Source organism: Notechis scutatus, chromosome 6, assembly GCF_049901735.1.
Source record: "Notechis scutatus isolate UNSWTSFEM ecotype Mainland chromosome 6, rNotScu1.2, whole genome shotgun sequence".
Taxonomy (NCBI): Eukaryota; Metazoa; Chordata; class Lepidosauria; order Squamata; family Elapidae; genus Notechis; species Notechis scutatus.
In genome coordinates, this window is record NC_142014.1 from 29,920,900 (window position 1) to 29,946,854 (window position 25,955).

General features: G+C 41.1%; 1 protein-coding gene across 1 annotated transcript; it reads left to right on the forward strand.

Annotated features, from left to right (window-relative positions):
- Window positions 1-283: 283 nt before the first annotated feature.
- GNAI1 (G protein subunit alpha i1) lies at window positions 284-23,078 on the forward strand. Its single transcript, XM_026677250.2, has 8 exons — window positions 284-1,190; window positions 10,695-10,737; window positions 10,828-10,969; window positions 12,785-12,942; window positions 14,425-14,553; window positions 15,119-15,248; window positions 17,845-17,998; window positions 21,265-23,078. Exons 1-8 carry the CDS (start codon window positions 1,073-1,075, stop codon window positions 21,453-21,455), a joined length of 1,065 nt encoding a protein of 354 aa, XP_026533035.1. The 5' UTR covers window positions 284-1,072; the 3' UTR covers window positions 21,456-23,078.
- Window positions 23,079-25,955: the final 2,877 nt, after the last annotated feature.

Genomic DNA, 25,955 nt, shown 5'->3' on the forward strand with positions numbered 1-25,955 from the left:
AAAGAGGGACAGAGGGAGTGAGAGAGAGAGGCAGAATGACAGTTTCTCTCTCTCTCTCTCTCTCTCTCTCTCTCTCTCTCACACACACACACACACACACACACACACACACACCAGCAGCCTCACCGGATTAGGGCTCCCCACTGCTCGCCCCCCTCCATCCGCGGTCAATCCCTCCCAGCGTTTCCCTCTCCCCGCTTCCAGCGCCCACCCCGCGTCTAAGGCGGCGCCTATATAACCGAGTCCCGGGCGGGGCGGAAAGGAAGTGTTGGCCTGGGAAAGGGGGGCACCTAAACGCCAACGCTGCCTCTGCTGCTGCTTCTTCTCCATTCAGCCAGGGGAGCGGCGGAGCCTCCGGAGGGCGAAGTTTTTGGAGAGGAGAGGGGGCTGTCGCTGGGGCGCCCCTGCCCATCATACCCCACCCCCTTTAGGGCTCTGAGCCTTGCTCCGACTCAACCCCCATCTAGCGCGGCTGTGAGACTCTCTCTCTCTCTCTCTCTCTCTCTCTCTCTCTCTCTCTCTCTCTCAAACGGGTGCTTTCTTCTCTCCCTTCTGCATTGGGAAGAAACCAAGGCTCATCCCTTTCATTTTGGGAAGGCTACAGTTTTGCAAGCCTCCCCTTTCTTTTGGTACCGTCGGCTCAGCCTCTCCTAGGCGGATTCTTTGTGCTGCTTACTCTCCCCCTCTCCTCTTCCTCCTCTTCCTTCTCCCTTTCCTCTCCCCCACTCCTCCTCTTCCTCCTCCTCCTCCCCGCCGGCTTTCCTCCCCTTAAGTGCTGAAATACTTGCAAGAAACCCACGGAGTCGACTCCTTTCCCCTTGGACGCCCCATCCTTGCAAACCTTAGGATCGCGAGTCCAGCCTTCTGGACCTCTCTCTCTTTTCCCTTTTTTGGGGTGGGTGGGGGGGTTTGCTTAGGGCGGCTCACATTTCCTTCCACCCCTCCCGGCCTCCCCCCCCCCCCCCGCCCAAGGAGTTTCGTCAAAAGAGTCGGAGCGGGGACCATTTTCCCCTCTCCCCGCTCCTCTTCTTTGCTGATCTTCACCACCCCATACCCCCAAAAAGCCCCCGAGATGGGCTGCACCCTGAGCGCGGAGGACAAGGCGGCGGCCGAACGGAGTAAGATGATCGACCGGAATCTCCGAGAAGACGGAGAAAAAGCTGCCCGGGAAGTCAAACTCCTACTCCTGGGTAAGGAGATACTCCCAGAAGCAGTCTCTTTGGGGTCTTCTTCCATCCCTCCCTCTCCCCAGCCAGGCCTGGCAAGCGATCCTCTGCATTGTAGTGTGTGTTTACCCATGTAGTATGGCTCTAGCATTATTATTTCTATGTAGTATGGCTGTAGTATTGTTATGTATAGTTCTTACCTTCTTTACTACCCGTTCTTACTGGTATTATTGTTATGATTATCCTTAATAATCAATCATATAATAAGCAGAGACAATTTGTGTGTCGGATCACACTTGTCAAATAAACCTATTCTATTCTATTCTATTCTATTCTATTCTATTCTATTCTATTCTATTCTATTCTATTCTATTCTCCTTATTCTATATTGTCTTCTCATTCCTTCTTCTCTTCTCTCCTCTCTCCTCTCTTCTCATTCCCTGCTCTATATTCTATATTCTACATTCTTCTTTTTCTTTTTCCTTTTCTTCTTCTTTTTCTTCTTCTTCTTCTTCTTCTTCTTCTTTTACTCCTTTTCTTCTTTTTCTTTTTCTTCTCCTCCTCCTCCTCCTCCTCCTCCTTCTCCTTTATTTTCCTATTCTTTTCTCTTCTTATTCTTTCTTTTCCTATTTTCTCATCTCTTCCTATTCTTAGTCTCTATTTTCTTCTCTAGCCTCTTGTAAAATGGAGCAAAACTCACTCAACCAATGTTCTCACTTAGCAACATAAATGTTGGGCTCTGTTATACCTGTACCTAGAAGACTCGCTGTGGGTGAAAACAAATACAGGAATAGGACATTTACATTCAAAATTGAGAGAGAGGGGGGGGGGAGAGAGGATGGACAATGGAACAGCTTGCCTCCTGGAGTTGTGGTTGCTCCATCGCTAGAGGTTTTTAAGAAAAGATTGAATAATAAGATAAAGGTTCTGGGATGGCATAAAGTCTCCTGCCTTGGGCAGGGGGTTGGACTACAAGACCCCCAAGGTCCCTTACTACCCTTGAATTCTATAGAGGGAAAGAGGGAGCATTCCTTGAACATCTGGAAAACAGCTGATGTGGAATAGCCATTATTAGTAGCTTTTCTCCTCCATCTCTCTCTCCCTTCCCCCTCAACCATTCATATGTTTTTCATTTCCTCAATTCCTTTCCATCTTTTGGATCCATTAGCCCACCCTTCCTAAGCATAGGGAATTCTGGGAGTTGTAGTTCTTAACACTAAATAGAAAGCACAAGGTAGGAAACACTACATTAAATCATTGCTTCTAAAGTCAAACAGCATGCAGTAAAGCTGTTAGTAGTTCCCCTGACTGAATATCTATTTTCTTTTTCCCCTTTATGCCAAGGCCTCTTTCCCTTCTCAAAGCAGAAAAATCCAGAGAATATGCGAATTTCTTAAAATACTTTGCTACGGTTTTGCTCCCACAAGCCAACACAAGTACTTCCTTTAAAAGCTTCCACCATGGTGTGTGACTCTATTGTTGCATTCTGTTGTGTATAAACAATATGATTACCTCAGTCAAACACTTCCTTTTATTGTCAAGAAACACCTGCGCTGGACAATCAACACGGCTAAACTTTCACATTGTTAATTGCAAAATCTGTTTCCTGAAAGAGGAGTTTGAGTGAATTCTATGGGACGTAGAACTTAGTGCATAACTAAGTCAGACCTTGGGTCCATATTTTAGGTGGTTCTAGAGTTATGACCACAAGTGAGCCCAAAATTCCTGTTGCTAAGCAAGACATGTGTTCAGTCAGCTTTGCTCCATTTTCTTGCCCCCGTTGTTAAGTGAATCTCTCCAGTTCTTGAAGTTAGTAACCTGGTTGTTAAGTGAACCTGGCATCCCCATTGACTTTGCTCGTTGGAGTAAATATAGAATCAGTTGCCAAGTGTCTGAATTTTGATCATGTGACCAAAACGGGGATGCTGGGACAGTGGTAAGTGTGAAAAGTGGTTATAAGTCACTTTTTTTGGTGTCATTCCAACTTCCAACTGTCACTAAACAAACTGTTCTAAGTCAGGGGCTAGCTGTTGTCCCTTGTTATTTACAAGGTCCCTCAAAACATGCAACCTCCAAAGAATTGTGGGTATCATCCGTGTGTGTGTTGCAAGCTTGCAAGTTTATCTGAAAGTCTGCCTCATTGTGTTTAGTGTCAGGATTCCAGCAATCACCCTAATTAAATCATGATTCTGGAGCCAAACTTCAAAAAATGTCAAAGGATTCATTAGAGGTGACATAATGGCACTGCCCTGTATGAAGCCAACTCTGGCATAGGTAATTTACAGCCCCATGTGACCCCATTTCCTCTCTCCCCCCTGGGTGTGTCATAAATCAGATTCTCCAATTGAGCATGGGCTGGGTGTCATCATTCACGTTCTCCAATTAAATATATTTGTGGGCAAAAGCTCTGGTATTTTAGTTACAATCTTTCAAAGATAAAAGTTGGAATGTACTTTCACTTTCAAACTGCTCTTCCAGATTCCCTTCCTCCTCCTCCCTTTTTTTATGGCAACTACTAAAACAGGCATAGGAATGTTTTATGAGTTGACATTCGGCTCCTCTTACTTCTGGAAGGTGGCCTATATAAAGCAAAACAAATTGAGTGCAGGTATAGAATTTAGGGTCGTGAAGCACCCCCTTGGCTTGGTTTGATTTTCTGCATGGAATCTTGCTATAAGGCAATCAGCCTGGAGGTTCCTACTCTTTACCCAAGATGCCTCTGATAATGGGTAGCCCTTCCACTTGATTAAGTATTGAACTCTTGTGCCATCTCAAATCAAGGATTTGCTGCACCTCATAATGGGTTTGGCCTCCTATGACCACAGGGTCTGGGGCTCATGAGGTAGGGGCCTCAGGATCACAGGTTGCATTTGGTAGAATCCTTGCAAGAACATCATTGTCTAACTCTGCTCTTTGCTCACTGCATAATTTTTGCAACCTCTTGTCTTTAATTGTCCCTTAGGAGAAAGCTTTCATTTAGATCTCCAGGAGAAAGGGAAGGAGGATCTTATAGAAGAGAATATCTGTAGCTCACGGTTGAAGCTCCTTGGTGCTCCCTGAGCTTGGTGGTTTTCTTGCAAATATTTTAATATCAACTAGGTAACAAATCAACTCAGACATGCAAGTTATCAGTAAACAGTCTAATAAAGGAGCCAGCAAGAATGCTTCCATTGACATTGACAGGGCAAGCTGTTAGTATATAAACAAAGAACAAACACCACTGCCTTCTAGCACTGATGATGTTACCTAGTTTGGTAATGAAATGTTTTCAAGAAAGTCACAAGCTTAAAGGGCACCAAGCACCAACATTAAATGGTCCTATTACTGTGTTTCCCCAAAAATAAGACCCTGTCTTATATTTTTTTGCCACCAAAAAAGGCACCAGGTCTTATTTTGGGGGGATGTCATCCACTGACTAACCTCACTTGCGCGCATCACCCCCGGCCTCCTTTTCAGAGGCCTTCAGGAACTTCTTCTTCTGTGGCTGGCAAAGTTTTCCTGAAGGCCTCTATGCTGATAACAAGCTCAGCTCCAGAGGCCTTCAGGAAAGCCTTGCCAGCTGCAGAAGAAATGGGCTGGCAAGGCAGGTGTCGGGGTGTGCGAGGCCTGGCTACAACTGTCCAAAGGTAAGTAGTAGGGCAGCTCCATCCCACCATCCCCACCCTACCTTAATTTTTACCCATCCACTCTGGAGTGGGCAGGATCTTAATTAGGGCTTATTTTGTGGGTAGGGCTTATATTGTGCACACATGTAAAAATCAAGCTAGGACTTACTTTCAGGGTAGGTCATATTTTTGGGGAAACAGGGCAGACAATTGCACACAGTTGTCATATCATTAATTTTCCTTTCCCCAGCCTGAATACTTTCTGTTTGTTCAGAAATGTTTGTTACTACTGATTGGTCTCTTCTCCCTGATCTGTCACTCTCCCCCATCCTTCTTAAAACATGTCATCAAAAAATGGACCCAACCGTTTTCAATATGCATCCTAATCCGCGCCATTCAAAGTTGGTACTATTATTTGTAATAATATGTTCAGGATTCTTGTGTTTATATATATAGAGAAATATATAACATAATTGTTTTTCGGCCAGAGTGACTTGTTTCCAATAAATTGATTTAGCTAGATTTTCATATTTAATCCTTAAATTTGCTAGCTGTGTTCCTTTCGGCCTAGGCTGACAACAGGTCCTGTAGTTCCCAGTTAATTCTGTTTTAGATCTGGGGTAATACCATTTAGATTAATAAAACTATTTTTCAACAGGTGGTAGATCTTCTACATTTATCTTCTTGTAGTAGGAATTTAGATCTTGTTAGAAATGACAATGAAAACATTGTTGTGATAAAATAGCTCATCACTTGTAATATAGGAACTATTGTTCTGGTTTATGTGAATTTTTCTAGGCTGATGTTTATGTTATACAAGTGTTTCCAAATGGAAATTCAGTTCTTTTTATTGCCCTATAAAGCTAAACTAAATCCATGAGAAACAAAAATGAAAAAATGCTAACCAGTTATGTATTATCAATGAGTTCTTGTATATTATTATTATTAAAATGTACAAATCACAAAAATTTGTTTTGACTTCAGATTAAAACCCAATGCAAAGTTATGTCATAACTTGGATTAAAGTTATAAAGTTAGGCCAAATAAAGTTATGTCATAACTTTGTACTAGACTACCCCTGATGTACTTTGGCTGTGTCATGTGTGCGAATTCATTGGAGAAGGCAATGATGCTAGGGAATGGTTAATGGAACAAGAAGGGGAAAGCTAAGAACAGGCTGGCTCAGTAATGTCAAATCTGACACAAAGATGAACATTATAGATTAACAGAGTTGGAAGGGATCTTGTAGGTCATCTAATCCAACCCCCCACCCATGCAGCAGACCCTACACCATTTCTGACAAATAGGAGTCCAATCTCTTCTTGAAAGCCTCCAGTAATGAAGCTTCCACAACTTCTGAAGGCAACTTCTATTCCATTGGTTGATTGTTCTCATTGTCAGGAAATTTCTCCTTATTTCTAGGTTGAATCTCTCCTTATTCAGTTTCCATCCATTATTCCTTGTCTGGCCTTCAGGTGCTTTGGAAAATAGCTTGACACTTTCCTCTCTGTGGCAGCCCCTCAAATATTGGAACACTGCTATCCTGTCTCCCCTGGTCCTTCTCTTCACTAGACTAGCCAGGCCCAGTTCCTGCAACCATTCATCATATGTTTTAGTCTCCAGCCCCCTAATCATCTTGATTGCTCTTCTCTGCACTCTTTCTAGAGTCTCAACATCTTTTTATAGTGTGGTGACCAAAACTAGATGCAGTATTCTAGGTGTGATCTTACTATGGTTTAATAGAATGGTATTAGTACCTCACTTGATCTTGATTGAACATTTTTTGTTGAACATCAAGAGTTGATGTTGATGTTTTGAACATTTATTTTATTTATTTTTATTTGTCAATCGCTTACAAAATAATAGGTATAAGTATAAACATGAGTAAGAATACAGAAAATAGGTACGATTAAATGGGGACAACAGGACAGGGACGGGAGGCACGATGGTGCACTTATGCATGCCCCTTACAGACCTCCAACAACGACAATTGAAGGAAGCGATGGAGAGCACTTGCCTCCAAAGTCACCAAGAGTCAGACATGACTAAATGGTTAAAAACAACAACAAAATTAGATGTATTTAATTCATCAGATGGTGGTTTACTTAGTGAATCAACACCCTGTGTAGCCTTTGCCCTAAAGAGGCTGCAACAGATGACTCATTTCTGCTTTTTTGTTTCAAAGAAGAAAATCCACCCATTTGCAGTGCAGTTTTGATTGGGGTTGAACTAAATAGATAAATGAGGCAGAACCAGTAAAGAGATGCAGTGGTTAGAATGCAGTATTGCAGGCCGGCTCTGCCCACTGCCAGGAGTTCAATCCTGACAGGCTCAAGGTTGACTCAGTCGTCCATCCTTCTGAGGTTTGTAAAATGAGGACCTGGATTGTTGGAGGGCAAGAGGCTAACTCTGTAAACCATTTAGAGAGGGTTGTAAAGCACTATGAAGTGGTATATAAGTCTAAGTGCTATTGCTATCCCTCCCTCCCTCCTCCATCCCTCCCTCCCTCCCTTATTCCCTTTCTCATTCTCCTTCCTGATAGCGCAGTGGTTAGAATGAAGTATTACAGGCTGACTGTACACACAGCCTAGAGTTCGATCCTGACCGGCTCTAGATTGACTCAGCCTTCCATCTTTCCAAGGTCAGTAAAATGAGGACCCAGATTGTTGGGGACAACAGGATGACTCTGTAAACTGCTTAGAGAAGGCTGTAAAACACTGTAAAGTGGTACATAAGTCTGGGTGCTATTGTTATTACATACTATACCCTGTGAGCCATGCCCCCATATAACATTGAAGACGATGTCTATATTTAAAATAGTATATATCAAGGCTGTTTCAACAATCTGCTTTAAATGGATACCTCGTTTGTTGTGATTATTAAACAGCTGGAAGCAAGCTTAAACTAGTGTGAGTCATCCAATAGTTTATTTGATCTCAGTATGTCATTTGTCTACCTCTTAAATATATAACATTATATTTTATGGTGTGTTTCACTTACATATTTAGGTAACTATATGGAAGAGTGGTATGTGGAGTTTGTTTTCCTATAGGCATCAAATCCTATTAATAATCTGAATTATATAAATAAATAAATAAATATGAAAGTAGGGAGTGGTGCGGTGGCCTAGAAGTGGAGCTTTTGCCTCACAATCAGGAGTTTGATCCTGGGTAGAGGCAGATATTTCTCTCTCTGGACACGCTGAGAGTATATCTGCTGAACAAAACTCTGCACTGGTGACAGGAAGGGCATCCGGCTATTAAAACACTGCTAGCTCCATATAGTTGCCCAGACTTCACCCTGCAAGGGATTATGGGGTCATTAAAAGATGATGTTGATATAAATAAATATGCAAGTATGTATAAGATATATTCAGGAGCATCTGTCTTTCCCTCATAGTAGCATTGTCCAAAAAGGAATTAATTCTGTTTCAATCTTAAATCTGATTAGCAACTTAATCAGAGAATCCTTTATTTGGGTTGTGTGCTTTTCCTAGAGGGTTTTCACAAACAATATGCCATTAGTTTACTTCTTGAATATATAACCATAAATATAATTGCTATATATTCAAGTAGAAAACTAATGGCATATTGAGGTCAAATAGATGATTGGATGATTGTAAACACCTTTAAAACAGCAGATTTTACATGCTTTTTCCTGAGTTGCAACATTAACACAATCTGTCAGAGTCTGAATCCGAGGAGGAAGACAAACAGATGACAGGGAGTGGGAGTTGGCTGTGGAGGAAACTGGAGAAGGGCAAAATCTGGCTGGGCAGAGCAGGAAAGAGGTAGAACAAGGGAGAGGGAGTTCAGAGGAAGACTCAGGCCCACCCCCTCTTCATCCTAGGGCACGCAGGGAGGAATGGAGAAGAGAGCAACATGGGTTGCATGGCTTACGGGGGAGGAAAGGGCCCTGATTCCCTTCATTAGCCACAGCTGGGGAGAGATTTTAAAAGAGATGCATGCTGAGTGCATCAGCTGTTGGGAGCAAACATGAGTTTATCTTGTGTTGTCTTTGGTTATCTGTTGGCATCCTCCCAACTGTGTTGAATTACTACCATTCCTTCACGTCTGGAATTCCTTCTCTTGCCCTGTTGGACTAATGACCTCCTCTTGCCTTGATTAGACTTATAGTTACAGTTTTTGTTGATCACATTTTGAACTTGATTCTCTGCAGCCAAAGGCTGTTCCTGGGAGAGTTTTTTTTCCAGCCCAGCAGGTAACCAGGACATTGGGGGCAAAGTTGGAGCTAATAAAGGGACTCCTACTGATTATTTGACTGTGTTGCCTTTGTGTCATGCCCCAGGTCATCAACAAACTTTTGGCATTTATCTTTATGCAATAAAAAGTAGAATAGAATATTCTTTAGAATAGAATATTCTTTATTGGCCAAGTGTGATTGGACACACAAGGAATTTGTCTCTGGTGTATAAACTCTCAGTTTTAATTTAATTCAATTTAATTAATTTAATTTAATATAATTTAATTCTCTATTAAATAGTGCCTTTTTATTTTTGGTCTTAGACCTCTGAAAAGTAGAAATAGTCTTCTCTTAGCTGGAACTGTATTCTCCAAATAGCAAAGCCATTAATTCAAATAGCAAGAAAGTGTTGGGGGAAGTCAAAACAAATCCTGATTTTTCTTTTCCAGTTGGCTGAACAGCTTATGCGATGTAAGATAAGTATAGATCTTGATTTAACTAAGGAACAGTAGAGTACGATTGATGTTCAGAAAACCAATCTAGCTTATCTAAGTGAGGAAGAATAAGTGGGTTATAAAAATGTCAGAGATTCCAGGAAGGAATTGGAATACGTGTTAAGGGATTGCTGATTCCCTTTTGAAGGGGGAAAGGTTTGTTTGGTGTTAATACAGAATATGGGCCAGAAAATTTGATCCACATTCTAAGATGGTAACTCTCAGAGTTTAGAGATGCATTAAACCAGTAGAGGGCTGTTAGATAAGGAGTGCAATTTTCAGCTGTTTAAAAATACGTGAAGGATTGTGTCTACAATGGGGGAGGTGGTGTGACGGACTACAATGAATAGACAGTTTCCTGGGAAGAAGGGAACACATTTCAAGGTGGGGAGGGAAACACAGACAAGAGGTAGCACAGCCTAGAGCTGGCTAGGAGAATGATACAGATTAACAGATACTGCAAAATCCCCATTCCCTCCCCACCCCACTAACCTGTTTTCCAGCTCCGTTCTCCTGTGCAGGGCAACAAAAGACCCAGCCGATCAGCTGGGACTTGGGGGGCAGTGAATAAATGGGGGTGAGACCAGTCAGAGGTGGGATTTGCCAGTTCTCCAAACTACTCAAAATTTCTGTTACTTGTTCTCCAGAACTGGTCAGAACCTGCTGAAGACCACCTTTGGTGCTTTCCCAAAAGCAATTGAAATTTCTTGGGTTTTTTTTCCCTTGAAAAAGTTTCACTTCTCATTCAAGAAACTTCTGAAGAACTTTTCCTGAAGTTCTTCGGAAGGAAACTGAAGTTCTTCAGAAAGCTTCTTGGATGAGAAGCGAAACATTTTCACGGGGAAAAAAAATACCCCCAAAATTCAATTGCTTTTTGGAACAACAGCTCCATCATTTTCTTTGATATTAGCCAGTACACTTTTTCCAACTCCTGCAAAATCAGTCAGACAATCAATCAACCAACCAACCAACCAACCAATCATATAGCTCACAGTCCACAGGTCCAAATTGTACCTGTCCCTTTAAAAAAATGAAATTTTGTTCAAGGTAAGAGCTCCTGTGGCTTTTTTTTTTTAAAAAAAAAAAATACAGCTCAATTTGACCTCTGGACTTGCATCAGCTTTTCCAGAGAGGAAATATGATCAGATGAGCTAATGCTACTACATTCCTTTATTTAGAATATTTCCCTTAAATAACTCATTGTGTCTTTGTGGGGTTCTTTTTAGGAGCTGGTGAATCCGGAAAAAGCACAATTGTCAAACAAATGAAGTAAGTATGCTTAAGCGTGAGGATATAAACTTAGGGAAGTCAGGAAACAATGTCATTAAACTAAAAGGTGATTTTGGTTTTCTTGATCAGAATTATCCACGAAGCTGGATATTCCGAAGAAGAATGTAAACAGTATAAAGCAGTTGTCTACAGTAATACAATCCAGTCCATCATTGCTATCATAAGAGCTATGGGTAGACTGAAAATAGATTTTGGAGATTCAGCCAGAGCTGTAAGTATTAACTTTTTAAATATCCCCTTTAAATACTATCCTTAATTCTGAAATTTAGAATTCAGAAATTCAGGAACTTTGATATTCCTGCTCCTGTATATCCATCCATCCATCCATCCATTTTTATCTTTTCCGATTAATTTCTGGTTGGGCAAAACAAGATCAATTTTCATATCTCTAAATTCTGAAAAGTAAAGGAATAGAATAGAATAGAATAGAATAGAATAGAATAGAATAGAATAGAGTAGAGTAGAGTAGAGTAGAGTAGAGTAGAGTAGAGTAGAGTAGAGTAGGGAAAAAGAATAGAATAGAACAAAACACAGAAAAAGAATAGAATATAGAAAATGAATAAAATAGAATATAGAAAATGAGTAGAGTAGAGTAAAATAGAGTAGAATAGAATAGAATTTGAATGAAGAATAGAGTAGAAATAGGATAGGATGGGATGGGATGGGATGGGATAGAATAGAATAGAATAGAATAGAATAGAATAGAATAGAATAGAATAGAATAGAATAGAATAGAATGGGAATAGAATAGAATGGGAATAGAATGGGAATAGAATAGAATAGAATAGAATAGAATAGAATAGAATAGAATAGAATAGAATAGACCAAGTGTGATTGGACACACAAGGAATTTGTTTTCGGTGCATAAATTCTCAGTGTACATTAAATGAATGAATGTAATACAATTCATTTCAAATGGGGTAAATCTTAGTATGGGATAAAAAATAGCTTTTCCTAGTCAATTTCTGAGAAAGTTCTGGGAAAAGACCTGCATTTCTTAAGCACAGAGAGAAAACAACAGCTGAAATTCAAATAACAATATTTTTAAAAGATTAAGTATCTCCTGGGACTAGAAAGTAGCTTATGTTGGGTATTTGCTGTTTTAAAACATGAGTACTTTTCATGTTTCCCATTTTACAACAAATCTTACCCTGTTTCTCCAACAATATGGCCTCCCCCAATAGGAAGTCGCAGCATGTTTTACAGGCATGAAATGAAATTAAGCCCCTCCCCCCAAATTAAGGCCTATATTAAAACATGCGAAATGGGGGGAATGGTGGGGGGGCTTGCCATTAGGAAGTACTTTTGTTGCACACCCGGATATGGTGCTGCCTGCGTTGACCCCAATACAAAGTGCCCCACCAACGCCAAGGTCAACATCCAAGCCATCGCTGCCCACCCGAAGATGCAAGGGGGGGGGAATTAAGTCACCCCCAAAAAGACGGCCTAGCCATTTTGGGGGGGCTCAAAAAAAAATAAGACCCGGCCTTATTATATGAGAAACACGGTAGATCATTTCAGGTCTGAATCTGGTTCTGGATTGGAATAATTTTTTTATTTACCAATATTAAATGGGAAGTAAAAGAAAGATAAGGGCCCTTATTACTCTATGGGATCAGAGAGACCGGCTGCAATTTGAATAATTAACAAGCAAAATAAATTAATTCTTTATTTAGAAGGTTTTAGCCTCTAAATAAACAGCCCCTAAGAATGATAAACAAACAGACAAAAAATAAATGATCCAGGAAGTTATATTGAGAAAGTTAGGAAGAAAGACAGAAACTCCACCCTGTTGTACTGATTAAAGCACAGGAAATCAGGAGTCCAGGCAGTTCAAATGAATACAGTTTATTGTATGCCAATACTCTCTACTGGTACATGAATCTGAACTACTAACGGTCAAAGCAAATTGGCGGGAGATATGAATCCATGGAATTCAAGGTGGGCTGGACTTTGATCTCTTATGGGCACAAAATGAATGATGGTGTTTTGAGTTCTTCAGGATTGTATTCTTATTTTATGATAGGACGATGCGCGCCTACTCTTTGTCCTTGCTGGAGCAACTGAAGAAGGTTTTATGACGGGAGAACTTGCTGGGGTGATCAAAAGATTGTGGAAAGATCCTGGAGTCAACCGATGTTTCAACCGATCGAGAGAATATCAGCTTAATGACTCAGCCGCATAGTAAGTATCCAAAAAAGAATTACGCCATCTGATGCAAATGTTCTGAGGCAAGAAATAAGAGCTCTGATTTTTGCAAAATGAGAACAGCCAAAGCACTTCAACCAAGGTAAATTTGCACTGAACTATGTAGATAAAAGTCTGTAGAGATTCTCAGTCATCCAGGTCATGATTATTGTCCCAAAGGTGCTTTTACAGGAGGCAACTGGACTTTCTTGATTTTTCTTTTGAAGACATTTTGCTTCTCATCCCAGAAGCTTCTTCAACTCTGACTGGGTGGTGGGAAGGGAAGGATTGATACTCCTTGCAGACAGCTGGTCATTTGCATCCTTTTAGAAAGTCGTTGAGGCCACCTGGAGGCTTATCTGTGTCCTCAGGGTCACCTGAGTAGGGCTCCTGGTTCCTTCTGGAAATCCATTCTACTCCCACACCATTCCAACAGTGTTCATCCCAAATTGTACTCTAGCCATATCTATATCATCTTGATATGTCTCATCAAATTAGATTTTTGATAAACATTGACCTGGAAGTAAGTCCTGTTGAACACAACCGGAATTACACGATTTCAAGCATTAATATTTCACATTAGAGTAGAGGTTTCTGAACAAATCTTCCATTTTTTCCCATTTTAAATAACATACCTATTGATTATTTCTGGGTAGGTTGGTCACACAATTGCTACTTCAAGGACTTGCCAATCAGGGAGATAGTTTTGGTAGTCATACTTTGGGGAGAAGAATCATCAAGGCCAGCAGTCCTCTCTGTCCAAAATGTGGACTTTGTTGTCTTCAAAACAATGGCCTTTGTTTTTTAAATGCAGATGAGCTGTTGAACCTAGTCCTGATGGGTTTGTTCTCCTATGTTGTACCATTCATTTATGAAGTTAATCACTTCATCAAGGCCACTTGGCATTTGCCCTTTGGCTAATAATTGCTATTGCATAGCATAGTGTAAGAATTCAATCTTCATACTTCACTTTGTAGCCATCTTCTGAATAGTTTTCAGAAGCTGCATCTGTCGTCCAGTAGTGGGATTCAAAAATGTTTACTACCGGTTCTGTAGGCATGGCTTGCTGGGCCTGGTTTGGTGGGTGTGGCAGGGGAAGGTTACTGCAAAATCCCATTCCCTACCCACCCACTAACCTGCTTTCCAGGTCCATTCTTCTGTGCAGGGCAACCAAAGGAAACCCAGCCGATCAGCTGGGACTCAATGGGAGGCAGAGAATAGATGGGGGCGGGGCCAGTCAGAGGTGGTATTGGCTGGTTCTCCGAACTACTCAGAATTTCCGCTACTGGTTCTCCAGAACTGGTCAGAACCTGCTGAATACCACCTCTGCTGTCATCCGTACAACAAGGACCACAATTCTTGGAAGCTGCCCGCGACTTTAAAGCAGTGAAAAGAATCTTTTGGTGAAGCTAATCTTTATAATACGTTACAGTTCTGTTTAAGATTGAAAGACCTTTGATATTTATTCTGTCTTTCTAGCTATTTGAATGATTTGGACAGAATAGCCCACACCGGTTATATCCCAACACAGCAAGATGTCCTCAGGACCAGAGTGAAAACAACAGGAATAGTGGAAACTCATTTTACTTTCAAAGATCTCCATTTTAAGTAAGTAAACGGCCTTAAAAATATGATATTGGGTGTTCAGTGTGTTATGTAAATATTTTCTTCACATAAAATGTGAGAAAAGACTATATTTCTGTCCAGCACAGAGTATTTCATAATATTTTTAAGCTGGCAAGCATTGATTGATTGATTGATTGATTGACTGACTGATTGATTGATTCATTCATTCATTCATTCATTCATTCATTCATTCATTCATTTTAACTTACTTAGAAGATGGACAACAAAATATAAAACTAAAAAACAGAACTGGAAGACCCTGGGAAATAGCAGCTCCAGAAAGGAACACCTTTCACAATTTGTGATCTAACCTGTAAAACCAAAATGAAAAATGGTGATATCTTCTAATGAATGTAGAGATATGTCACATGTAATGTGAAATTAATTTTGCTTTTGAATGCAGAAAATATTTGGAAACTCTTTTCCATTCACTTGACTTTATAGTCTTTCTTTTCAATTATAGGTGTTCTAATTCATTTTAGTCTGGGTAGAATTCCATCTTAAAGTCAGCTGATTGGATTTTTGTTTTTTGGCTCTTGTTTTGCAGGATGTTTGATGTCGGAGGCCAAAGATCAGAAAGGAAGAAATGGATTCACTGCTTTGAGGGGGTTACCGCTATAATTTTTTGTGTGGCACTTAGTGATTATGACTTGGTCCTTGCAGAAGATGAAGAAATGGTAAGTAAACAATAAATAAATAAATAAATAAATAAATAAATAAATAAAGAAAGAAAGAAAGAAAGAAAGAAAGAAAGAAGAGCGAGGGAGGGAGGAAGGAAGGAAGGGAGATAGAAAGAAAAAAGAGAGAAAGAAAGAGAAGAGGAGGGAGGGAGGGAGACAGAAAGAAAAAAAGAGAGAGAGAGAAAGAAAGAAAAGGAGGAGGAGGAGGGAGGGAGGAAGGAGGAAAAGAAAGAAAGAAAGAAAAAAGAAAGATGTGATCCCATTTTGCGATCTTCTGACAAGCAAAGTTTGTAAACAGCATTGGATCATGCCCAGTATTTCCTAGCCGAACCACAGAAAACTACAATGATCTAATACATATCGATTTTACAGAAGACAATGTTGAAAAAGCACTACGCAATCTAAAACCATCTCTATCTATTGGACCGGACGGAATATGTGCCTACTTCTTTAAAAAGCTATCTACTGCCATAGCCGAACCTCTAAGCATAATCTTTGAAAAATCTTTCAGGACCAGCTCCTTGCCTAACCTATGGTCACAAGCCATGGTCATCCCCATCTTCAAAAAGGGAGACCCCAGCCTAGTTGAAAATTACAGACCAATCTCCTTATGCTGCGTCACCTGTAAAGACATGGAATCAATTATTAACCAATCCATTATCCTCCACTTAGAGACAAACAACCTACTCTCCAATAAACAATTTGGTTTCAGGAAAAAACTGTCCTGTAATCTACAACTCTTACACTGCAAAAACATATGGACTACACAACTCGATCAGGGCAAAACAATAGATGCAATCTACATAGACTTCTGTAAAGCCTTTGATTCAGTGGTACACGACAAACTAGTAGTAAAATCCTATGGTATCTCTGGACAACTGCATAACTGGATAGAAGCATTCCTGTCAAGCAGACAACAAATGGTCAAAATTGGGAGCGTCCTATCAAATTCTGTACCTGTTAATAGTGGTGTCCCCCAAGGCAGTGTTCTAGGACCAACTCTCTTCATACTCTACATAAATGACCTCTGTGATCATATCAAGAGCAACTGCGTTCTCTTCGCTGATGATGTAAAGCTATTTAACAGACACAGACAATACTGCAACCCTTCAAAAAGACCTTGACTATGTATCAGAATGGTCAAACAAATGGCAACTTCAAATCTCAACAAATAAATGCTCTGTCTTACATACTGGCAAAAAAAAAAAAAAAAATCAGAAAATAAAATACAAGCTGAATAGTCAAGACCTTGTTGATGATCCAAACTCTGTCAAGGATCTCGGAGTACTCATCTCTAATGATCTAAGTGCTAGAGCCCACTGTAACTACATAGCCAAAAAGGCATTAAGAGTTGTTAACCTAATCTTACATAGCTTTTTCTCTCGTAACATCACACTACTAACAAGAGCGTACAAAACATTTGCTAGACCAATACTCAAATACAGCTCATCATTCTAGAACCCACATTACGTATCTGATATTAGCATAGTTGAGAAAGTCCAGAAATATTTCACAAGACAAGTTCTCCACTCCTCTACTCGTTGTAGAATACCTTATGCTACCAGACTTGAAATTCTAGACCTAGAAAACCTTGAATTATGCCGTCTTCAGTCTGATCTTAGTATGGTATATAAAATCATACATTGCAATGACTTACCTGTCAATGAATACTTCAGCTTCAATCATAACAACACAAGAGCACACAATAGATACAAACTCAAGGTTAACTGCACCAAACTTGATTGCAGGAAATATGACTTCATCAACAGAGTAGTCAGTGTCTGGAATACTCTACCTGACTCTGTGGTTTCTTCCCCAAACCCCAAAAACTTTAACCTTAGACTGTCTACTATTGACCTCACTCCTTTCCTAAGAGGTCTGTAGGGGACGTGCATAAGCGCACCAACGTGCCTACCGTCCCTGTCCTATTGTTTCTTTTATTTTTTTATATTTACCCATTTCATGTATTCATAACTATGTATATACTTATACCTATTATCTTGTAAGTGATTGACAGATCAAATAAATAAAAATAAGTCAATAGGGAAACCAGATTCACTAAACAAACATGTTACTAACTTAACAATTGCACTGATTCACTTAGCAACTGTGGGAAAAAAGGTTGTAAAATGGTGCAAAATTCACTTAACAACTGTCTTGCTTAGCAACAGAAATTTTGGGCCCAACTGTGGTTGAATGTCAAGGACTATCTCTAATTTAATCACATTTCACCCATTTAGCGGTGAGAGAATGGTTATGATAGTTTTCTATCTAGCTTGCCTACAAAAAATAACTCTTAGAAATAATCATGATAAATACATTGTAAAATATTACAAAAAATACCTTATTGTTGATTGCTGAACTATTTTAAGATGGTCTTATATTGATCTGAATCATTGATTTGAATAAATTCAAATAATTGTCTGCAGTAAGAAATGTCCCAGACTTTGGTCCTTGTTCTTCAGGTACATTGAGTTCTGTTTTCTTGATTTCTTTCATGGGGAGTATTCGTGAATTGATCTGGATATTATTATGCAGAGAAGTGAGGAAAGAAAACTGAAATATTCTCTCTCTTTTTCCCCCCGATTTGCAGAATAGGATGCATGAAAGCATGAAATTGTTTGATAGCATTTGCAACAACAAGTGGTTTACCGACACCTCTATCATCCTGTTCCTAAACAAAAAGGATCTCTTTGAAGAAAAAATTAAAAGGAGTCCTCTCACTATTTGTTATCCAGAATATCCAGGTATATATTTTTCTCATGTTTTATGCAGAGAAAACATGTTGGTCTTAACTGAATAATGGAGTTGGAAGGGATCTTTGAGGTCTTCTAGTCCAACCCCCTGCTCAGGGAAGAAACCCTATATCCATGACGGTGAACCTATGGCACACGTGCCACAGGTGGCATGCAGAGTCATTTGTGCCGGCATGCGAGCTTCAGGCAAACTTACCTCACTGCACATGTGCGTGCCTCACAGCTGATTTTTGGCTGGTTTGAGGCCTTTTTCGGCTTCCCAAAGGCTTGAGGACGGCTTCTGCAGGCTTCTACAAACTTTGTAGGCCAAAATCTAGCCCCATTTTCTCACTTCCAGTATTTTTGGAAAATCAGGAAGTGACAAAAGCCTTTGGGAGCCTCCTCAAGCCTTTGGGAGGCTGAAAATGGCCTCAAACTGGCTGAAAATCAGCTGTGAGGAGCAGTGTAGGTAAGGGGCCAGGGGGAAGTGGGTGGGTGAGTGGATTGCACACGCATGCATAGGGGACATGAGAGGGGCATGCATTGCCTTCTGGGTGCTGGCATGTGAGTGTGAGCATGCAAGCGCGCACACAGTTTTTGGCACAGGAACCCAAAAAGATTAGCCACCACTACCCTAGACCATGGCGAACCTTTTTGCTGTGGTGTGCCGAAAGCACATGCATTCACAATAGCGCACATGCCAGCACTCACAATGCAATGCGCCCCATCCCACCCCCCTGCGCATCTGCGAGCAATACTCTTGCCCTGCCCCCTTATCTGCACTGCACATGAGCATGCCTCCCAGCTGATTTTCAGCCTGTTTGAGGCCGTTTTCATCCTCCCAGAGGCTTGAGGGAAGCCTCTGCAGCCTCGGGAAGCGGAAAACGGGCCTGTTTCGGCACTTCAAGTATTTCCAGAAGGCCCATTTTTCAGCCTCCCGAGGCTGCAGAGGCCTCCCTCGAGCCCCCAGGAGGGCAAAAACAGTCTCAAATGGGCTGAAAATCATCTGGGAGGTGTGTGCATGTACAGTGAAGGTTAGTTTGGCTAGGGCTCGCATGCCCGTGCAAATGGTTCTGCGTGCCACCTGTGGCACATGTGCCTTAGATTTGCCATCATGGCTCTATACCACTGCGGACAAACAGTTGTCCAACCTCTTCTTAAAAACTTCCATTGTTGGATCATTCACAACTTATGGAGGCAAGTTGTTCCAATTGTTGACTGTCAGGAAATTTCTCCCTAGTTCTAGGTTGCTTCTTTCCTTGATTAATTTCTACCCATCAAAGTGAGAAGGAGAGAAAGTTTGCAGTTGAAATTTAGTTATGGGATTTAAGTAGCACAGTCTTGAAGAGACACTCCATTAAGGTGAGAATGTGTGTTGAGGGAAGGAGAATTAATTAAAAAGAGAGAGAGAGATTGGTTACCTTGGAACTTTTGAGTATAGTAAATATTGAGTATTTTAAGTCTTTGTTCTCCTAAATAATAACAATCTGATAGGGTGTGAATGGTATTTATGGAACTGTTTACTGTACATACTTCAGATTTTCACCTTATCATATAAAATAATGTGATATTTTAATAACTAAATTAGCATTATTATGGAGCAAAGTGAGAATAGTTTTACAGACATAAGGTCTCTGTGGTGTGAACATTCCATAAAGTGTTTAATTTGTTATTGGACTTTTGTACTGTGCTGTAGCAGGCTAACAGTTACTGCAATGAGCAATTGCTTGTACGGAAGTAAAATGTAATTTAGAGAATGAAGTAAATAGTCCAATTAAAACATTGGCAACTCGAAGCCTGGCAATGCAAGTCCTTGTAGAACTCAAGACTGTGCTATTAAAATTCTATAACTAAATTTCATCTGTAAAATTCTTCTTCTTCTTCTTCTTCTTCTTCTTCTTCTTCTTCTTCTTCTTCTTCTTCTTCTTCTTCTTCTTCTTCTTCTTCTTCTTCTTCTTCTTCTTCTTCTTCTTCTTCTTCTTCTTCTTCTTCTTCTTCTTCTTCTTCTTCTTCTTCTTCTTCTTCCTCCTCCTCCTTCTCCTCCTCCTCCTCCTCCTCCTCCTCCTCCTCCTCCTCCTCCTCCTCCTCTTCCTCCTCTTCCTTTTCCTCTTCCTTTTCCTCTTCCTCCTCCTCCTCCTTCTCCTCCTTTTCTTCTATGTTTAAAATTCAACCTACAAATAATTGTGGTCCAAAATTTGATCTGATTTTGGACTTTTCTAGCATATTTAAGGGAAGGAACTTCTGATGAATTCTGATCCTTTTACTCTGCTGGTGTTACTACATCCTTGAAAGATCTTTTATGGTTCATGAGAATGTTGAAAGGCTACATTTTTTTCCATCCCTGGCATAAATAATTGTTTGGAAAAACTCCCTTCCATTACTTGTATGATATAATGTAAAGATGCTATTGTTGAGGAATTTAATCCAATAATGGCAACCATAGGAAATTGTAGCAGCAGCAAAATATTTTATTTAGCCAAAGTGAGGTTGCTTCTCTTCTTGGTTAGTTTCCCTCCATTGCTTCTTGTCCTGCCTTCAGGTGCTTTGGAAAATAGGTGTTCTATTCTCTAAATGGGCATGGCTAGTCCAGTGAAGAGAAGGACCAGGGGAGACATGAGAGCAGTCTTCCACTATTTGAGGGGCTTTCACAGAGAGGAGGAAGGGGTCAAGCTATTTTCCAAAGCACCCAAAGGCCAGAAAAGGAATAATGGATGGAAACTGAACAAGGAGAGATTCAACCTGGAAATAAGGAGACATTTTCTGACAGTGAGAACAATCAACCCATGGGACAGAAGTCGCCTTCGGAAGTTGTGGGAGCTTCATCTCTGGAAGCTTTCAAGAAGAGACTGGACTTCCCTCTGTCAGAAATGGTATAGAGTCTCCTGCTTGGGCAGGGGGTTGGACTAGATGACCTACATGGTCCCTTCCAACTCTGTAAATATGTATCTGTAGATTGACCCCAGGGGTGGTATTCAAAAATCCTAGCAACCGGTTCTCTTCCCTCATCCAAAATGGGCCACGTGGAGACTCCTGGAAGGGGTGGGAAGGTGTTGGTGGGGCCAGATGGTTGGTTCAACTACTGGTTCGGCAAACTAGGTGTAAATTTAACATCCGGTTCTCCCGAACCAGGCTGAACCAGCTGAATCCCATCCTGGTTGACCCCCTCTTCTTTGTGGCAACCCCTGAGATATTGGATCACCACCATCATGTCACCACCCCCTAGTCTAAAGGGTCTAAATCCACCCTTTGTTTTTTTTTATTCTTCTCCTCCCTTTTAGGATCAAACACATATGAAGAAGCAGCTGCGTACATCCAGTGTCAGTTTGAAGACCTGAACAAGAGAAAAGACACGAAAGAAATCTACACCCACTTCACCTGTGCCACCGATACCAAGAATGTTCAATTTGTCTTCGATGCAGTCACTGACGTTATCATAAAGAATAATTTGAAAGACTGTGGTTTATTCTAAACAAGTTATTATCCAGCTATCCTTTTTTTCTTTTTACAAAAACCAAATGTGCTTTTTTTTTAAAAAAAAAAGGACCGTGAATAATTTTAGGGCTGGGGGTTTATTTATTTATTTTTATTTATATAATGGGATATATAAATGTGTGTGGCCTTGAGTTAAAGAATCAGTTCAGAAATTCAGTCCTGCTAGTTTATGTAATAAGCCATGCTTCCTAAGCACCAGACTGATGTAGTTTTTCATTCTGTAAAACCATTGTTCTATATGTTCATTGGACCTGTTTGAATAATGCTAAGCAAACCATGGATAGTGCTGTCAGGTCGTCAATACGGTTCTTGTGAACTACACAATTGAGGTCCTGCACCTTTTAATGTGTAGAAGAGGTCATACTTTTATGATGGCCACTATCCTACTGTTTGAAACCCCACTGGAGATGCCTTGTCAAATACCTTGATTGTGCTTTGACTTTTGTCCATCAATGTTGGGTTTGTGAGGTCCTTGGTGCTCTCTGAGCTTGGTGGTTTTCTTGTAGATGTTTACTTTACTTTATTTTCTTGTCATTGCACCTCGTACAACGAAATCAAACACTGTCTTCAGTGCACATCATGAGCATGAAAATAAACACAAACACACATCCTTCACCCTCCACACATTGAATCTAAAACCCCTGACACTGCACCAACACTGCACTATACAGCCAAATTCAAAAGAGCTACTGCCCTGGGATAGAAGCTGTTTTTCAGCCTATTTGTCCTTGTTTTTATTATTCTGTAACATCTGCCAGATGGTAATAATTGAAAAAAAGGGTTCCCAGGATGAGATGTCTCTTTGAGACTGTTTTGAACTTTTTTAAGGCAGCAGGAGTTATAAAGCTCTTCCAAAGAGGGGCGAGGGCAACCAATGATCCTCTGGGCAATGACATTAACCCTCTGGAGTGCTTTCATATCTGCCACTGCGCAATTGGCAAACCATACAGAGGTGCAGTATGTTAAAATGCTCTCTATGGTGCAGTGGTAGAAGGTCACCAGCAGTTTTTCATTCAGTTGTTGTTTTCTGAGAAGTCTCAGGTAGTATAATCTTTGCTGGGCCCTTTTGACCAGGGCTGCAATGTGAGCACCCCTGGTCAGGTCCTATTTTAGGACAACACCCAGAAACTTAAAACTGGCCACTTGCTCCCCTCTGTCTCTATTTTATGGCCCGACTGGGTGACATCATCAGAGAACCCCACCAAAGACTGTTAATGTTCCCTAGTTTGGTCATGAAACATCCACAAGAAAACCGCCAACTTCATAGAACGCCAAGGACCCCACGGTTCAACCCTGAGCTAGGACTATTCACTTCTACTCTTTGGTTTATATAAACATTGAACACAACATTTAAATGATTTGTTGCATCTTGCCAAGCGCCTGTGTTGAAAGCTGTTGTTATGGTACAATAGCAAGGATTTTGCTTGGGAGATTGTTAATGACACTTCGAAAATAATCATTTTTTTTTTTTTTCATATCATGCATGTTGCCTTCTTTTTCTTAAATTTGATTTATAGAACTGTCATTAGCTTTGTAGACTTTCTCTTGCATAAAGAAATATTTCCACTTGCTCAGGATTAAATGGTAAATGGCCCAACCATTTTCCTAGAATTGGTGTTCTTCAGAACTTCATGTTTCAACAATCCTTTTTTCCCCATCTTGCGTTCTTTAATGCCGAACAATTAACAGAAAAAGAAAATTGGGGGATGAGAGCTAAAACAGTACCACACAGTCTCTCTACCACTCCCCACTCCTCCCCCTCCCCTTCCCTTTTCCCCTCCCCTTTCCTTTCTCCCTCTCCCCCTCTCCCTATCCCCCTCTCGCTATCCCTCCCTCTCCCTTTGCCTCTCCTTCCCCCTCCCTCTCCTTCTCTTACTCCCTCGCTCCCTTTCTCTGCCTTTCCCAGTCCCTCTCTCTTCCTCTCTGCCTCCCTCTGCCTTTCCCTCCTCCCTCTCTTTCTCCCACTCCCTCCCTCTGCCTTTCCCTCTTCCAGTCCCTCTCTCTCCCTTCCCTCCCTCCCCCTCTCGCCCTCTCTCTCCCACTCCTTCTCTCCCTTCCTTTGCCTCTCTCTCTCCCAGTCCCTCTTTTTGCCTCTCCCTCCCTTTTCTTCTTTAACTCTCTTTCTCCCTTCTTCTGCCTCTCCCAGTCCCTCTCCCTCTCTCTCTCCCTTCCTCTGTCTCTGTCTCTCCCCTTTCCTCCCTTCCTCTTTCTCAATGAAAGCATAATATAAGCATTCAGGTCAAATGGGATTTGGGTCTATTTCACAATGATAAGAAGTAGGTAGATCCTCCTTGTCAGATCCTGCTCATAGGTAGGTCTTCTTTGATTTGCTCCTCCTACCTCCTCCAACCTACAGGGCACGAGTCTCTATATTACAAAGGACTTGCTATCTATTACATGGATCAGTGTATCAATGGAGTCCTGGCACACTTAAAAGAGAATGTAACATTCACATCATTGGTTTAGAAAAGGCTCCCAAGAGAATCTCAGACTGTGGACAAATGGTTGGTGCCCAAGAAAAGGACTCCACCTGAAGTATTCAAGTGCCGTCTCCATTCTATGGACATGACTCCCCAGAGGAGTGGTGGAATTCAAAATATTTACTACCTGTTCTATGGGCGTGTGCTTCACGTGTGCATGTGTGTACATGCATGCTGGGAGGGTTCTAAAATGGGCAATTTTATGCATGGAAATTTACCATCAGTGCTGGTGAGTAAAACAGATGAGGCATGGCAATCCGCTCTACCACACCTATCAGCTGAGCTACAAACAAAGGAAATATAGGACAGGGCACGGGCAGGTGGGCAATGCCAACTACTGACTAGTGCTACCGGATTGCTAGAACTGGTGCAAACCGGCAGCATATCAACACTGCCCCAGAGTCCCTTATGTAAGATGTCTCCCTGACTCTGAACCCTTTGAAGCAAAGTAGAGTATACATCAAAACCAGGAGTGGCATTCTATCGATTCAGACTGGTTCTGTAGAACCGGTTGTTATGATTCTGTGCAATTCAGAGAACTGGAAAATCGTGCCCTTGGCTGGCTCCTCCCCTCTCCGCCAGCCCCTCCCCTCTCCACCCAGTCAGTCCTTATCGTGCATGCGCAATATTTCACGCATGCCCAACATCACTGATTGCATTCTCCCTCGCCCAGTCTTAAGATATTTCTTCTTCCCCCCCCCCTCCTGACAATCAGCTGTTCCAATGATCAGGAGGCTTCCCTGAGGCCCAAAAGGCAAAAAGCCCTCCACGCCCCATATTTTGCCTTCCTGGGACCCAGGGAAGCTTTCTGGGAGCAAAAACGCCAGATCCCCCTCACTGTCTCACTGCTTCGCCCAGGAAGCTTTTCTGAGGCCCATGAGGCAAAAAATGGGGGGGGGGCTGCAAAGAAGAAGAAGGAGGAGGAGGAGGAGGAGGAGGAGGAGGGAGGAGGAGGAGGAGGAGGAGGAGGAGGAGGAGGAGACAACGAATAGGAAGAAGGAGAAGGAGAAGGAGAAGGAGAAGGAGAAGGAGAAGGAGAAGGAGAAGAAGAAGAAGAAGAAGAAGAAGAAGAAGAAGAAGAAGAAGAAGAAGAAGAAGAAGAAGAAGAAGAAGAAGAAGAAGAAGAAGAAGCCATGCTCACCCAGTCACATGGCCACGCCTACCTAGCCATGCCCACAGAACTAGTTGTTAAAATTTTTTAATCCCACCTCTGGGCAGGTGCCAAATACACTGGAGGGATAAAAAGCATCAGAGACACTTCTGGAATACAAGTGCAGAGGCAACTCTGTCTAGGCATATTTATTATTCAATCTTTCAGGGTTGGACCAGGAAGTTGCAAGTGTGAAGCATCTCCTTTGGACACAAATGGAGGAAGTGTGTATGATGACATCAAGGGGGTAACTACATCAGACTCTCTCTTCCTCTTGAAAAATAAATGGATATCAATTCCCTAAAAGACTTCCTATGATTATTAAGTTCCATTATTTTTATAAAAACTAATAGCACCTTTAAAAGGTGAGTGTCAGGAAAGAGAAAGAAAGAAAAAGAAAGAAAGAAAGAAAGAAAGAAAAAGAAAGAAAGAAAGAAAGAAAGAAAGAAAGAAAGAAAGAAAGAAAGAAAGAAAGAAAGAAAGAAAGAAAGAAAGAAAGAAGAAAAGAAAGAGAAAGAAGAAAAGAAAAGAAAGAAACGAAAGAAAGAAGAAAGAGAAGGGAAGAAGGAAAGGAAGGAGAAAGAAAGAGAGAAAGAGGAAAGAAGGAAGGAAGGAAGGAAGGAAGGAAGGAAGGAAGGAAGGAAGGAAGGAAGAAGGAAGAGAAGAAGAAAGGAGAGACCTAGGTACCTAGTTTTGTGAACTTTTGAACATCTATTTATATATCTATTTATCAATCTCTCAAAATTTTAACTTGTGCACAAATTTTATTCCATTTAACTGTAATATAAATGGCAATAGATTACCAACATTTGAATTAACCACCATCTTAATTAATTTTATTGCTGAT

Coding starts and splice junctions, on each gene's coding strand:
- GNAI1 (XM_026677250.2), top strand. CDS start 1,073: ATGGGCTGCACCCTGAGCGCGGAGGACAAGGCGGCGGCCGAACGGAGT. Junction 15,249..17,844: donor TTGCAGAAGATGAAGAAATG/GTAAGTAAACAA, acceptor CCCGATTTGCAG/AATAGGATGCATGAAAGCAT. Junction 17,999..21,264: donor TTGTTATCCAGAATATCCAG/GTATATATTTTT, acceptor CCTCCCTTTTAG/GATCAAACACATATGAAGAA.